Genomic DNA, 13,862 nt, shown 5'->3' with positions numbered 1-13,862 from the left:
TTAGCCACTAACTTGCTTGATATCTGAACGTGCAGTTCCAGACAGGGCCGGCCAGATCCCTGTCATAGCGGAGTGCTATGAAAAGATTCCATTTTGTATGAAGGATAAACTGTTTAATTTGTCTGATTCCATAATTATTCTGTTGGCATTGTCATGGTCCTAACTTTGATTCTCAGTGAATTATCAGATTGTAGATCTCAGATGGGATAGCTGATATGTTCCTGCCACAGAGAGGGAATAAACCAATAAAGCCTTGTTGGATTGCTAGTCCAGTGACTCATGCTGGGCAGAGTAGATGCACTTGCAGTTAGAGCTGCAACGGGTAAAAAAGCCGACCACATTACTATTTTTGGATTTGACATGAAAAATATCCAGTTGATCAACGACCTGGAATGCAGTCAAGATCTAAAGAACATGATCTAAAGAACAAGATCTAAAGAACAAGATCTAACGAACAACATGTTAGTAGGCAGTTGATCAATTGATCAAATTGATCCATTTCCCTTCTGGGATGAATAAAGTTCTATCGTATCGTACAAAATTGAGGGAATACGAAAATAAAATCCCTCAAACAGTCAACAGATGCACGCACAGCAACTCATAACATCTCCACTAGTGGCAGCTATCTTAACACTCAAGGTTGTGGGCAGCACCACAATTCTATCTGTACCTCATGATGCCTCAGAAAAACAGCCATCATAATCAAAGACTTGTCCCACCCATGGTTAGTCCTTCTCCCTGCTCCCACCAGACACACATCACCAGACTTCTTCAGCCAACAGCTTCTTCCCCTCTGTCATCAGGTTCTGAACGGTCCTTCCATAAGCTAGGGTAATGTCCGATTCACCTCTACCCAATTGCGGACATTGGACTTTGTCTCTGGAACTGGTTTGTTGGCAACTATATTCCTCTCTCCCTCTCTCTTTGCTCCTGCTACTGTACTGCCAGTTGGCTTGAATGTATTTATGTATAGTATTATCAATTTGATTGTATAGCATGCAAAACAAAAATTAAACATCCAAGAGATGTTGAGTCTGAGATGCAGAATGATACAGGTTTAATCAAATGCATAGCATTTCTGGAAAACTCATCATTCACAGGGAAACTAAAGATATGGAAGGGTACAAAAAGAATATAAGGTGTGAAAAGTACAGATCAAAGCAGACGATGGTCAAGGAAATGTTGAACGGTTCATTGATGGCTATGGGGAAGGTGACAATGAGGCAGACAATTGGTAAAATTAATCAGGACAGTGAAACAAGTCGGAGAACTAGGGTGGGGGAGGGACGGAGAGAGAGGGAAGTTAGAGAAATCAAGATTCATACCACTGGGGTGTAAGCAAGGAATGGGAGAAATGAACTAGGCGGACAGTTGGATTGTGTGGGAGGAGAGCACTCGGAGTGTGGGTTATTTGAAAATAAAATGGTTAGTAAATCTGTTCTTTTTTTGAGCTGAATGATACTGTATCTTGGCCAGGCTATGATGGAATAGCACCTTGTTGAAATACTACTCATTTAACATGCCAAATTTAACAGGTTACTCACATTCTTATCTAACCCACGCTGGCGCCCAGCAGAGCAATCCTATCCATATCATTCCCCTTACCTGCCCTGGCACCTCTGCAACTCACATTCCTAATATTTTCTCTTTGATAATTTTGTTACTGAGCTACACCAAATAGCAAATTAACTCACGAGTAACTCTTTGGGATGCAAGAAAACCACAACACTATGCAGAAACCCACAGTATCAGATAGAGAAATGACAGCATCCCATGTCACCATCAAAAGCACCTCCTGGAATCCGGGGCAAGCGGCACTACTACCCTTATTTAAGGCCAGAGCTCTGTGGGAGTAGAAGTAAAGTGGCGAAGAAGGCAGATGGTGTACTTGCCTTCATCAGTTAAGAATAAGGGGTAGGCCGTTTAGAACAGAGATGAGGAAAAACTTTTTCAGTCAGAGAGTTGTGAATCTGTGGAATTCTCTGCCTCAGAGGGCAGTGGAGGCCAATTCTCTGAATACATTCAAGAGAGAGCTAGATAGAGCTCTTAAGGATAGCGGAGTCAGGGGGTATGGGGAGAAGGCAGGAACGGGGTACTGATTGAGAATGATCAGCCATGATCACATTGAATGGAAGTGCTGGCTCGAAGGGCCGAATGGCCTACTCCTGCACCTATTGTCTATTGTCTATTGTCTATTGACATCGAGCATTGAATACAGGAGACAGGAAGCTTTGTAAAACTTTGGTTAAGCTGCGTTTGATCTACTGTGTGCCCCATTACAGGAAGGATGTGGAGGATTTGGAGGAGTGCAGAAGAGATGTGCTATGATACTGCCTGGATTAGAGGGTATCAGCGAAAACGAAAGATTGGACACCCTTGAATTGTTTTCTCTGGTGCTTCGGAAGCTGAGGGGGATCTGATAGAAGTTTGGAAAATTATGAGAAGCACGGATAGAGTAGACAGTCAGAACCTTTTTCCTCAGAATGGAAATGTCAAATAGTATTGGGCAGAGCTTTAAGATTACTATAATATAGTCAGACAAGTATTGGGCAGAGCTTTAAGATTACTATAATATAGTCAGACAAGAGTTTCAATGGTGTTTTATTGTCAAGTGTGTACTGCACAGTGAAATTCTTTTTGCATGGATTACACATTCTTAATTCTCTATTTTACCTTGCTTGGACAGAGAGCAGCCATGTAGTACAGCTTTATTAAGCAAGATGCTCAGAGCAGCCTTGACCACTGCCTGTTGCCCCTGTTTAAGGGTCTTATTTACAGGCTGCCCTTGTCGAGACCTTTTAACTGAAGCCCTGGACAATATGGCTTCTTCCGCTCTGGGAGCAATCCCATTATTCCACAAGTTGGCTATCCACCTGTGAATTCAAGAAAAAAATAACTTTTGAGGTAGAGCAGCAAACAGTACAGAAGCTGAGAACTTCAATGTTATTAGAATACCCTTAGTCCAGGTCACATGCCATCCCTGCACAAACGTACTTCATTTTGCCTTTATTACCATTGCGCAAATATCAATAAGACTATGATGAATGAACCATCCTTACAAGGCCAACACCAGTTCACAATGTTCTCTTGTAAATCAAGGGAATCAAGATGGTGCAATAAATTCAAGCATGCCAATTTTGCCATGACTGAAGAACAAAATAAAAAGTATATACGATTTATAAGAATAGTGTTTCATTGCGATGTGTCCCTTTAACACCATGACATTTTTGCCTACGGTACCTTAAGATTTTAAAACATTTTGTTTGGAGGGACATCTTTTTTAATTTGGAAAGCACCTAAGTTTCAAAGCTGGGGACATAGCATCTATAATACAAAAAAAAATTGTATTCCTAATACTGGGTAACTATAATAGTGCAAATTAATGACCATAGTGCTAGATGACTGTAACAGTTCAAGTTAGCATTCTTCAGTTTTAAAAACAAAAAGGTGTGTTGTTACAGAAAACCAGTAGGTGTAAGTATGCAATTTTCTGTTACATTGTAAAATATTGCCCCTCTTTTAACCAACTATTTAAACAAAAATTGAAATTTAAGGGTGCGGGAAAGAAGCACAATGGTAGAGTTGCTGCTGCCTTACAGCGCTAGAGGCCTGTCGACCCTGACGACGTGTGCTGTCTGTACAGTTTGTATGCTCTCCTTGACACCATGAGGATTTTTCCGGCTGCTCCAGTTTCCTCCCACACTCTAAAGACGTACCGGTTTGTAGGTTAACTGGCTTTGGTAAATTGTAAAATTGTCCCTAGTGTGTGTAAGTCAGTGTATGGGTTGATCGCTGGTCGGCCAGGACACGGTGGGTCGAAGGGCATGTTTCCGCACTGCATCTATAAAGTCTAAATGGTATTTTGGACAAATTGCAGCCTTAAATTATGATTTGATTTACATGGAAAAAAACTGATTAATAGATAAATAACCAACTCTCCAGTCCTGAAGGCAGTGAACATTCCTAGGAATTAAAAAGTATTGCCATTATTATTATGTGAATATGAATCGTCCAACTGCAATCCAAACATGAGTTTCATTCAACACACATCCAATGGCCCAACTCCCTCAGTGTCCCCCCCCCCGCCCCATATGATATACAAGTGAAGTAGCACAAACAATTATTTTTAATAATACATGACTATTTAAAGGAATGAAACGCATGGAAAAAGAAATGTACCTGATTATCGGCTGCACCTGGCCCGGGATGATGGGACAAGAAAAGAAATGTCTTGGTCCCATCAATGCCTCAGGCGTTCCTAGTCGGGACAAGTAGGAATTCAGCTGGTACCATACTGTGCAAACCCACTGGACAGCCTTGCGTACTGGATCAGTTGGAGGTGGTAACTGGCCTTGGAACTGAAAGGTATTGTCGTTACTTTTATGTGATCAACGAAGTACATGTCATAACACGCAGAGTATTAGATTAGAATTCTATTGTCTCAGATTTTGAGGTTGAAACCTGTGTTAATATCACGGCATGCTATACTTGCAGCAAGTTCATGATTTGCAAGAATGTATCGTTTAACACACAAATCCCGAGGTTATGGTAGGCAGATCCTCTAGGTGCTCAGGCAGCAGAAGTTGTTTGCGATCCTGGATAAGAACAAGCCATCAATAGAATTGCAGGTAGACACAAAATGCTGGAGTAACTTAACGGGTCAGGCAGGCAGCATCTCAGGAGAGAAGGAATGGGTGACGTTTCGGGTCAAGACCACTTCTGAAGAAGAGTCTCGACCCAAAACGTCACCCATTCCTTCCCTCCTGAGATGCTGCCTGACCCGCTGAGTTACTCCAGCATTTTGTGTCTACCTTCAATTTGAACCAGCATCTGCAGTTATTTTCCTACACATCAATAGAATTGCTGCCATTTCTGCCAGTTTATTTGTAGCCTTTACTTGGTCCCAGCCTCAACGTTGTAAGTGCAATGCTGTAATCACCTTCTTTGATGTGCAGGTTGTTGTTTGGATCCAGACTGCAAACTTGCAAACAGCATGGCATCAGGTCTATCCAACCTGATCCTGGTGCAATTGCCTTGAGAGTGAACCCTAATAACTACAAGTGGATTCACTGGCAGCTTGATGTGGGTAAGCGGAGGACACCAAGTAAAGGCTACAGTAAAGGCTATCAGAAATGGCAGTGATTCTATTGATAGCTTGTTCTCATACAGGATCGCAACCAGCCACTGCCGCATTAGCACCTAGAGGATCTACCTATCATAACCTCATGATTTATGTATCAAACTATACATTCTCATGGTATCCCACTGGAAACTGGGATGTTTCCAGTGACTCAGATTCTTCCATAGAAATCTGTCCCTCTTGAAATCATTGGGATTCTGTAATTTGATTAAATCTCATGCATTTACGATCTGTTGTTGATGTAACATAAGCTGAACATACTTTGTTAGGAGTAACTCAGCAGGTCAGGCAGCATCTCAGGAGAGAAGGAATGGGCGACTTCCTTCTCTCCCGAGATGCTGCCTGACCTGCTGAGTTACTCCAGCATTTTGTGAATACCTTCGATTTGTACCAGCATCTGCAGTTATTTTCTTATACTTTGTTAGGAGATGAGTGTTAAACGGTATACTGCGTCGTGATCATTTCTGATTTCATTATGCAGAATACTTCCATTAGATATTTTTTTTAACATTTTAAAGTTTACGATAATTGTCCTCTTCATAAATATTTATCTGCTCCCATTTTTACAAGTAGGTCTGTGGCATGCTAAAAATTGTGCACTTTTCTTCTGCCTGATTTGGTGCCTGTGGGAATTCTTCAATGTGACTGGCAGCTCAACTATCTGTGGACCTCATTCGCATCCCAACTGAAAGCAAACAATGCTGGAAGAGGAAAATGATCTTTGTTGTCAACCAGCAAAATGCAGCCCAACAATTGTTGCAACACCAGGAGTTGGATTTAATCAAATGTTACCACACCCAAGAAAGATTTTCTTCCCCTTTCAACTCTCCCTGTTGATTCTACACCAACCTCTTGCCCCTGTTCATGAAGGTTTGAAATCTTTCTGGGGACATGGTTCCACTGATGCTGGTTTAGTTGCTGACCTCAACTTGACAAGCTCCATAGCAACCTCAACACTCACTTACATGAAATTCCACCATAACAGTCTGGGTTAAACTAAATACAGTCTTCACGGGCCAGGTACAGAATTAACTTCACAGCAATGATAACCCAGCAGCCTTTCCATTCAATGGTAATGTGGAATTCAGTTAGTTTTAGGTAACTTAGCAAGCACTATGGATAGAATCAAGAACCTCTATGTTCAATGACCTTAACTAGAAGGTGTTTCAGGGCAGCCCATGGCTGACTTTATCATCCATCCCTGCTAATCATGATATGGATTAAATTAATACACAGATGTGTTTAAGGATCATTATTCATCTTAATTTTGACAACCTCATTAAAATTCTTAATAAAACAATAGTTCTGCAGACAACTTAGTCTTTAACATTGATAATTCAAAGCAACGATTTATTTAATTGTTTCAGATCTCCCAATTTTATTTATTTTTCAGGTTGAAATAAATGTGGCTAATTAAAAGTTAAAATGACAAATTTTACTCATTTGCGTAGCTATTTAGGATTCAATTGTGTTTATCGATATTGTTACGATTAGAGATTTGGAGAAGGAATTTTACAGATGGATTATTAAGTTTACAACATTTCCAATCTTTGCTTTGCAAAAGAGCTTTCAGTAGCAGAATGGGATGCAATGTAAAACAGCACACAAAATGTTTCTGAATAAGGAATAGGGGTAAACGATGGCCCTAATTTACTCTATTAATACATTGTGCACATGAAGAATAAATTAGCGAATTAAAGTCAAGAATGTGAAATGATTTCAAGAGTGAAGAGAGTCAAGACTGATTCATTGTCATATGTACTGAAGTGGGACAATCCAATTCTTACTTGCAGCAGCCGCCCAACATGTTTGGACGTACACTAAAACCAAGTTACTTTATTAACTTGCTGCAAAATCAGGTCAATTTGTTGTATCATCACTCTCTCAAATCAATATCAGAACAAAGTGTTCTTACCTTGTGAATGATTTGTCTTTTAAGGAATCTTTGCAGCAAATTACTGATGGGTTCGGCATCCCATCGTAGCTGTACCCATCGGAAGTGTTGTTGTACCATCAAGTCTGAACTTTGAAGCCTCATCTTTGTCATTGTCCCTATCAGAAAACTGTTTTCTTGGAAGTAGTAGATATCTGAAGTCCCATTGACTGTAAAGGAGAAGTAACAAAATATTGCATAGTGTTATATTTATGAAGAAGTGGCCTCCAAATTTTGAATGAATATTCCAATATTTACACCTCTCCAGTGCTGTCACGTTATGAACCTGAAGATAAACACAAATTGCTGGAGTAACTCAGCAGGACAGGCAGCATCTCTGGAAAGAAGGAATTTCGGGTAACGTTTCGGGTTGAGACCCTGTTTCAGACTGGGAAGGTTGAAGAAGGGTCTCGACCCGAAACATCACCCATTCCTTCTCTACAGAAATGCTGCCTGTCCCGCTGAGTTACTCCAGCATCTTGTGTCTATCTTTGCTGTAAACCAGCATCTGCAGTTCCTTCCTCTACATGTTATGAAACTCCTGCCTACTCGAAAGTGGAAAATTTAACCTTTTAATAATTTATATTGCATTTAATAATTTAATTTACATCGGTCCACAAAACCTCCATAATGCTGGAGAACCTCTAGAGTTATAAACACATGAACTATTTGAAAATAAAAATCGGTGTTTAAAAAGCCAGAGACAACTGAGCAGAATTTTCCCAATGCTTCCGATAAAAAAGTAATTAACCTCCAGACAACTGTTTCTACCTTCACAGATGCAGCTGAATCTTTTGATTATTTCCTATATTTTCTGTAATTTCAAATTTCTAGCATCTGTACCATCAAGTCTGAAGTCTGAAGCCTCCACTTTGTCAATGCTCCTATTAGAAATCTATTTCCTTGGATGTGATAGTGTTTTTTGATCTACAGAAAATTAATGTTTCCATACAATACGTATCAACTATATTTTCATTTAAATATGAAGATGTCACTCTCAAATGGTCTACTTTCATTAATTTCTCACACCTGCTCCTACATCTAACTCAAGTGCCTCATGTACCTCAAGTGTAAGGTTTTTCTCTGGCTGTGATTAACGTTCTAATGTATCAGCCAATACTAATTGAACTGCACTCTGTTGTTTCATGCTTTCCCTGCTGCATTTTCAACTTTATTTCAACATGTCCTCCACGTTCCTCTCATTCCCCCAAGTTTGACATATACTAAACCCTTCCTAAGCCATGTGCAAAATAGATAAACACCCCATTTGAACTTGGTCAGTAATACGAAAGATCTGATGCACAATGTGTGGATTGAAAGAATATCTTACTCGAGATACAAGACTATCTTTCTCTTTCAGTACTGACTTTTCTTTTCAATCTGTTACTGTGGTAGCAGAGGTCCTGTGTGATTGATTTTAATGCACAAAATAAAACTGTGGAAATTCTATTATTTATATTAAAAAAATTAAGCAAATTTTTGCATAATTTACTTCGCCTTTTCATGAAACAAAATTGCTTATTGGTACCGAACATTTGAATGCTCAAGCCCAACCATCCATATATGAAGCATATATGAATCAATTCACTGTTATTTTTCATTTTTAGTTGTGGATGAAAAAAGAACAATTTAATTAGCACTAACAATGGGTTGGTAGGTTAATTGGCTCTCAAATTATTCCTTCGTGTGGCTTAAGTAGCAAAAAAATTAAATGCATTTGCATGTGAAAGATAATACATTGCTGACTAGAGGAGAATAAAGAGACAGGAACAGGATTAATGTGATTGATCTATTGGGAGCTGGCATGAGCTTCAAAGGGTATCATACCTCCTTCTGTGGTACACTAAATTGGAATGGATGAATTTCTAATTTGCCTTTCTATTTAAACAAATCTTACGGACATTAACATGTGCAAGGGAAAACACACATTCAGATAAAAAATTTAAAATGTGCATTTAAGCAGAGGATAGAACTAGATTCTGAACTGAGCTAAATTCTTAACTCCATTTGAAGTCACCATGAAGACATTACTGAATGGAGTTTGGACGATAACATTTGTTTGAATAATTTCCAAGTTTGGATTTTAGACACACCTTCAGAGATTTTGATGATATTCTTTACAATGGTTTTATGTCATGTCTTTAAGCGGAAGACCATAATGTTTCACCTTATTCAGAATATTTGCAGATGAAAAAGGATGGAACAGAATACTTTGCAGACATTGAAAAGCTGGAAGCAGTAAAGCTTCAAAGTCTAAAGCAACACTGACCTTTATATAGAGATTTGAAATATTAGAATATACAAAATTTTACAACTGTAGTTATAATACAATTGTATAAAGCTTGTATGATTACATCTGGAGAATTGATCAATTCTGGAAATCTTAAGAAGCATAGAATCATTGAGTTTGGAGGATGAATTGTAGAAAAATCAGAATGACAACTGGATCTACAGAGTTCAAATTAGAAAGACACATTACATATTAAGATTGTGCTGTTTGCACTTTAGAAGATTAAGGAATGATTTTCTTATAAACAATGTACAGGGAAATGATGTAGAGAAGAAAACGTAATTGGTGGTTGGGGAAATCAGGGCCTTGGGTCTTGCAGTAGGGAACAAGTTAGGGAACAAATCTACACACAGGGTTGGTAGAAATATGGAACTCATTCCATAAACTAAAAATGGCAATTGATCCTAGATTGAATGTTACCTTTCGATCTCAATTTCATGTTTTTGTTGACCATAGATACATGGATAGATACGTGGAGCTATGTCACAGACCAGCCATGATCTGTTATTGAAGAGTAGAACATGTTGGAGGTGGTAAAAGGGTGCATACTTGTTTTTATGTTCCTAATGTTTAATGCAATATTGAATTGTCAGTGGTTGATTATCATCTTTGAATTTCCATTTGTCCTATTACATACATACTCCATCTCTGCTATTTAGCCCAATAAAGTTTTTGACTAAAAGGTTACAACACCTAGCAGCTAAAGCAATCAATATGCTCAAAAACATTATAACGAAGTAATCTCCTTGCTCCTTCCCTCTGCTGCATTGACAATTGCACTGTCTCTTGCATTCATGCATTCAGCGCACATAAAGGAGAATAATTATTAATGTCGAGGTATATTTTGGGTATCATTAGATTTAAGGTCTTCATTTTAGAGCAAACAGTAGCAACGTATTTTGGAGGAAATTATTTTCTTTGTTATTAATGTCCGTTTTATTGTGTAATGTCCATTATTGGCCTGTGTTTCTATCGTAGGTGTCAATAGTTTCACTGTGCATGATGCAATTACTGGTAATGTTGCAAGTGCTAGTGACCCTTTCAAGTTTAATGGGAATGAGAAACAGGTAATGGAGATACCAATAAACCTCAATTGAATGAAAAATCAATCACAATGTCCCGTCCATAGGTGACACACATCAGAGGCAGCTGTTTATAATTTGTGCTGTGGGAGGCAATAGATAAACACCAACTCTGCTATCCTGCCAAACATGTAACACCCAGTCGCTGTTACTCAGAAAGTTTACAAATCTGTAGAACTGCTCAGCAAAAGAGCACTGGGTACTTCTTGCCTAAAAAGACTTGCGATTCACCACAATTTTTCAGCATTACTTTAAATGAGTGTTTAAAAAGCATGTTGCAATAAGCAAACAAATTATTACCTTTCTATTCAAGAGGCAGATTAACACCATAGACAAACGTTGATAAATATTAATTATAGCTTCCAAGACATTTGTGCTACATTTGATGTCTGACCTCAAAAATTAAACATAAATACACGTCTAATTTTAACTGACACAAATGCAGACTCTTGAGGCTGCTTGAAATTCAGAGCAGGGAACAGCATGTGACACCACCTATCTGCGAAGTCACAATGACATTTGCAAATACCTATGCAGCATGTGCTTCCTTTAAGAACTGCCAATATAGGTCAGCCTCCTACGGTGTAAATTATAAACAGCTGTTTCAACTTGTTAGCTTATCACTGCTCAAGTAATTTAGTTTAGTTTAGAGATAGAGCGCAGAAACAGGCCCTTCGGCCATCAAGTGCCACCGACCCCCGCCCATTAACACAAGCCTACATACACGAGGGACAATTTACACTTATACCGAGTATACAAACCCACGCCAATTAACCTACACACCTGTACATCTTTGGAGTGTGGGAGGAGACCAAAGATTTCAGAGAAAACCCACGCAGGTCATGGAGAGAACGTACAAACTCCGTACAGACAGCACCCATAGTCGGGATCGAACCCGGGTCTCTGGCGCTGCAAGCACTATTAGACAGCGACTTTACCACTGCGCTGCCTTTATCTACATATAATTTACTAAACATGAAATCGACAATGACACTGTACCATGCTGGAATGTGAAGGGATTTTCAGCACCCCGGTTTTCTAGAGCATCCAGCAGTTCTCCCAGAAACTCTGAAAGCGAAGTAGCCATCTCCATGTTTTCCAAGAGGACAACAGTTACCTTCTCTGTTACGAAAGACTGTCTCAACGGTACCAAGATACCTGGAACAGTTTAAATGCAATGAGTAAAAAAGGCTAGAAAAGATTATTGCACAATTTGAATAAAAAGGAAGCAATTTAAGATTTCTAACTTTCTAAAGAAGCCAAACACAAAATAAGAAATAAACAGGAATCTCATAAATGATTACATTTAACTTCATTAGTTTAACAACTGCACAATAAATTATTTAAAAACAAATGGGTGAAGCACTCACAATGGCTACTCCATAATCCAGAAGTTTATAGTTTTATAAATCAGAAACTCAAATATGTTTATGTACCTTGCGGCAATAACTTATCATCGCCCTTGTTTCAAAAAACTTTTAGTACTAATACTGCAGTTTGGGAGCCAACCTTTTATTTGCTTGTGATCCCTACATTGTTTTGGACCTTCATTCATTGTTTGGCTTGTGGTGGAATTTTAAATTAAGAGTTCAATACTCTCACCACGTTGCTTTAACAGTAAGGAACAGAGGCTCAGTATTAAGATGACAAATCAATAATCTATTAGCAACACAACTATAGTTTGGTTGAAATCAGAAGATCACTATGTGACCAAATAAGACACAGCATGTTTCATCAGTCTGCTGTGAAACATATCGAAACATTCCCGAACCAGGGGGCACAGTTTAAGAATAAGGGGTAGGCCATTTAGAACGGAGACGAGGAAAAACGTTTTCACTCAGAGAGTTGTGAAGCTGTGAAACTCTCTGCCTCAGAAGGCAGTGGAGACCAATTCCCTGGATACTTTCAAGAGAGAGTTAGATAGAGCTCTTAATGATAGCAGAGTCAAGGGATATGGGGAGAAGGCAGGAACGGGGTACTGATTGTGGATGATCAGCCATGATCACGGTGGATGGCGGTGCTGGCTCGAAGGGCCGAATGGCCTACTCTTGCACCTATTGTCTATTGCCCAAGGTGGCCCTTCGAGGAAGTCATTGTTTATTATGTGACCCATGATGAGAAGTCAGTGAATGAAGCAAGAGTCTCAACAAAATAGTTCAGCTGAATACAAAGAGAACATCAATAACATCATGGTATATACAACAGATAGACCTTATCTCTGATTAATAAAAAGATAAAACCTATGAGCAGAAATCAAATTAAAAGATCGAATCAGTGCAAGATACAGCCTGGAAACAAGCCCACCGAGTCCACAGCGCCCATCTGTTCATTCTATTGTTATGTTATCCCACTTTTGTATCCACTTCCTATACATGAGGGGCAATTTACAGAGGCCACTTTAACTACAGGCCTGCGTGTCTTTGGGATGTGGGAGGAAACCGGAGCACCCGGAGGAAACCCATGCAATATAAAATTAAAGGAGTGTGATAGAAGGCAAGGCATTCAGTGTTCAAAACACAGGAGGCGTGTTACTTTCATGCACGCATGTGAAATTAAAAATACAGAAATACCAATATTTCTGTTTTACTGGCTGCATTGAATTACAATATGCGAATAATACCTTTCAATGAACATTAGTTTAGAAAAACCTACAGTTTCCCCATTACACAATTCAATCGCCTCTACAATTACTACAGGTTTGTCTGTAATTCTAACCAAAACTTCATACACCAGTTTTTCACCAATTTGTACCTGTGGCCCTTTATTCAATTGCCAATGTCTGCACAGAAAATAGTGTTCTAATACATTAAGTATTATTTGGAACAGCTCTTTGTTTGAGTTGTTCCATTTAAAAGTTATAGAGTCCACATATCTCCACTCTCTTTCACATCTCATGTGTTGGATCAACCTAAATATTCACTACATCGCTACCCAGTCCTGAATATGTAAAGTAGAAATAGAAATTGCTGGAAATACTGTGTATCCAGCCTTTCCTATTTTAGATTTCCAGCATCAAGGATTTTTTTTAATTTTCAAGTTCTGAATATTTCCTCATGCCTCGGTGAGCAGAACATTAGATACCACTCAGGTCACAGCTTGATTAGACGACCGTGTATTGAGCCTGGTTCCCTCCATGCTCCATTCTGTACAGAAATGCAATTATGGATTCTACTTATTTTGTGAATTGATATCTGAGATAGCAATTAAATAGGGCAGCACAGTGAGGAAGCTGGTAGAGCTACTGCCCCACTGCACCAGATGTAGGTTTGATCCTGACTTCGGGTGCTGTCTGTTTGGAGTTTGCACTTTCTGCGTGCCCACATGGGTTTCCTCCCACATTCCAGACATGTGGGTTTGTAGGCAAATTGGCCACTGTAAAAAATAAATTGTTCCTGATGTGTAAGGAGTGGAAGAGAA

The 13,862-nt window shown here is 39.1% G+C and overlaps 1 protein-coding gene across 4 annotated transcripts in view; it reads right to left on the bottom strand.

Annotated features, from left to right (window-relative positions):
* The window catches only part of cttnbp2 (cortactin binding protein 2), a 160,377-nt gene that overhangs the window by 14,598 nt on the left and 131,917 nt on the right, over positions 1-13,862 (bottom strand). For all 4 annotated transcript variants that reach the window (XM_078417426.1, XM_078417428.1, XM_078417427.1 and 1 more), the window contains 4 exons: positions 11,445-11,603; positions 7,056-7,243; positions 4,180-4,358; positions 2,674-2,873 (listed from right to left, as the gene is read on the bottom strand). In XM_078417426.1, coding sequence (XP_078273552.1) covers positions 2,674-2,873; positions 4,180-4,358; positions 7,056-7,243; positions 11,445-11,603 — 726 coding nt within the window. The remainder of the gene's footprint in view (positions 1-2,673; positions 2,874-4,179; positions 4,359-7,055; positions 7,244-11,444; positions 11,604-13,862) is intronic.

This window comes from Rhinoraja longicauda, chromosome 20, assembly GCF_053455715.1.
Source record: "Rhinoraja longicauda isolate Sanriku21f chromosome 20, sRhiLon1.1, whole genome shotgun sequence".
NCBI lineage: Eukaryota > Metazoa > Chordata > Chondrichthyes > Rajiformes > Arhynchobatidae > Rhinoraja > Rhinoraja longicauda.
Note: the sequence above shows the minus strand (reverse complement) of the source record. Positions and strands in the feature narration are given on the sequence as shown.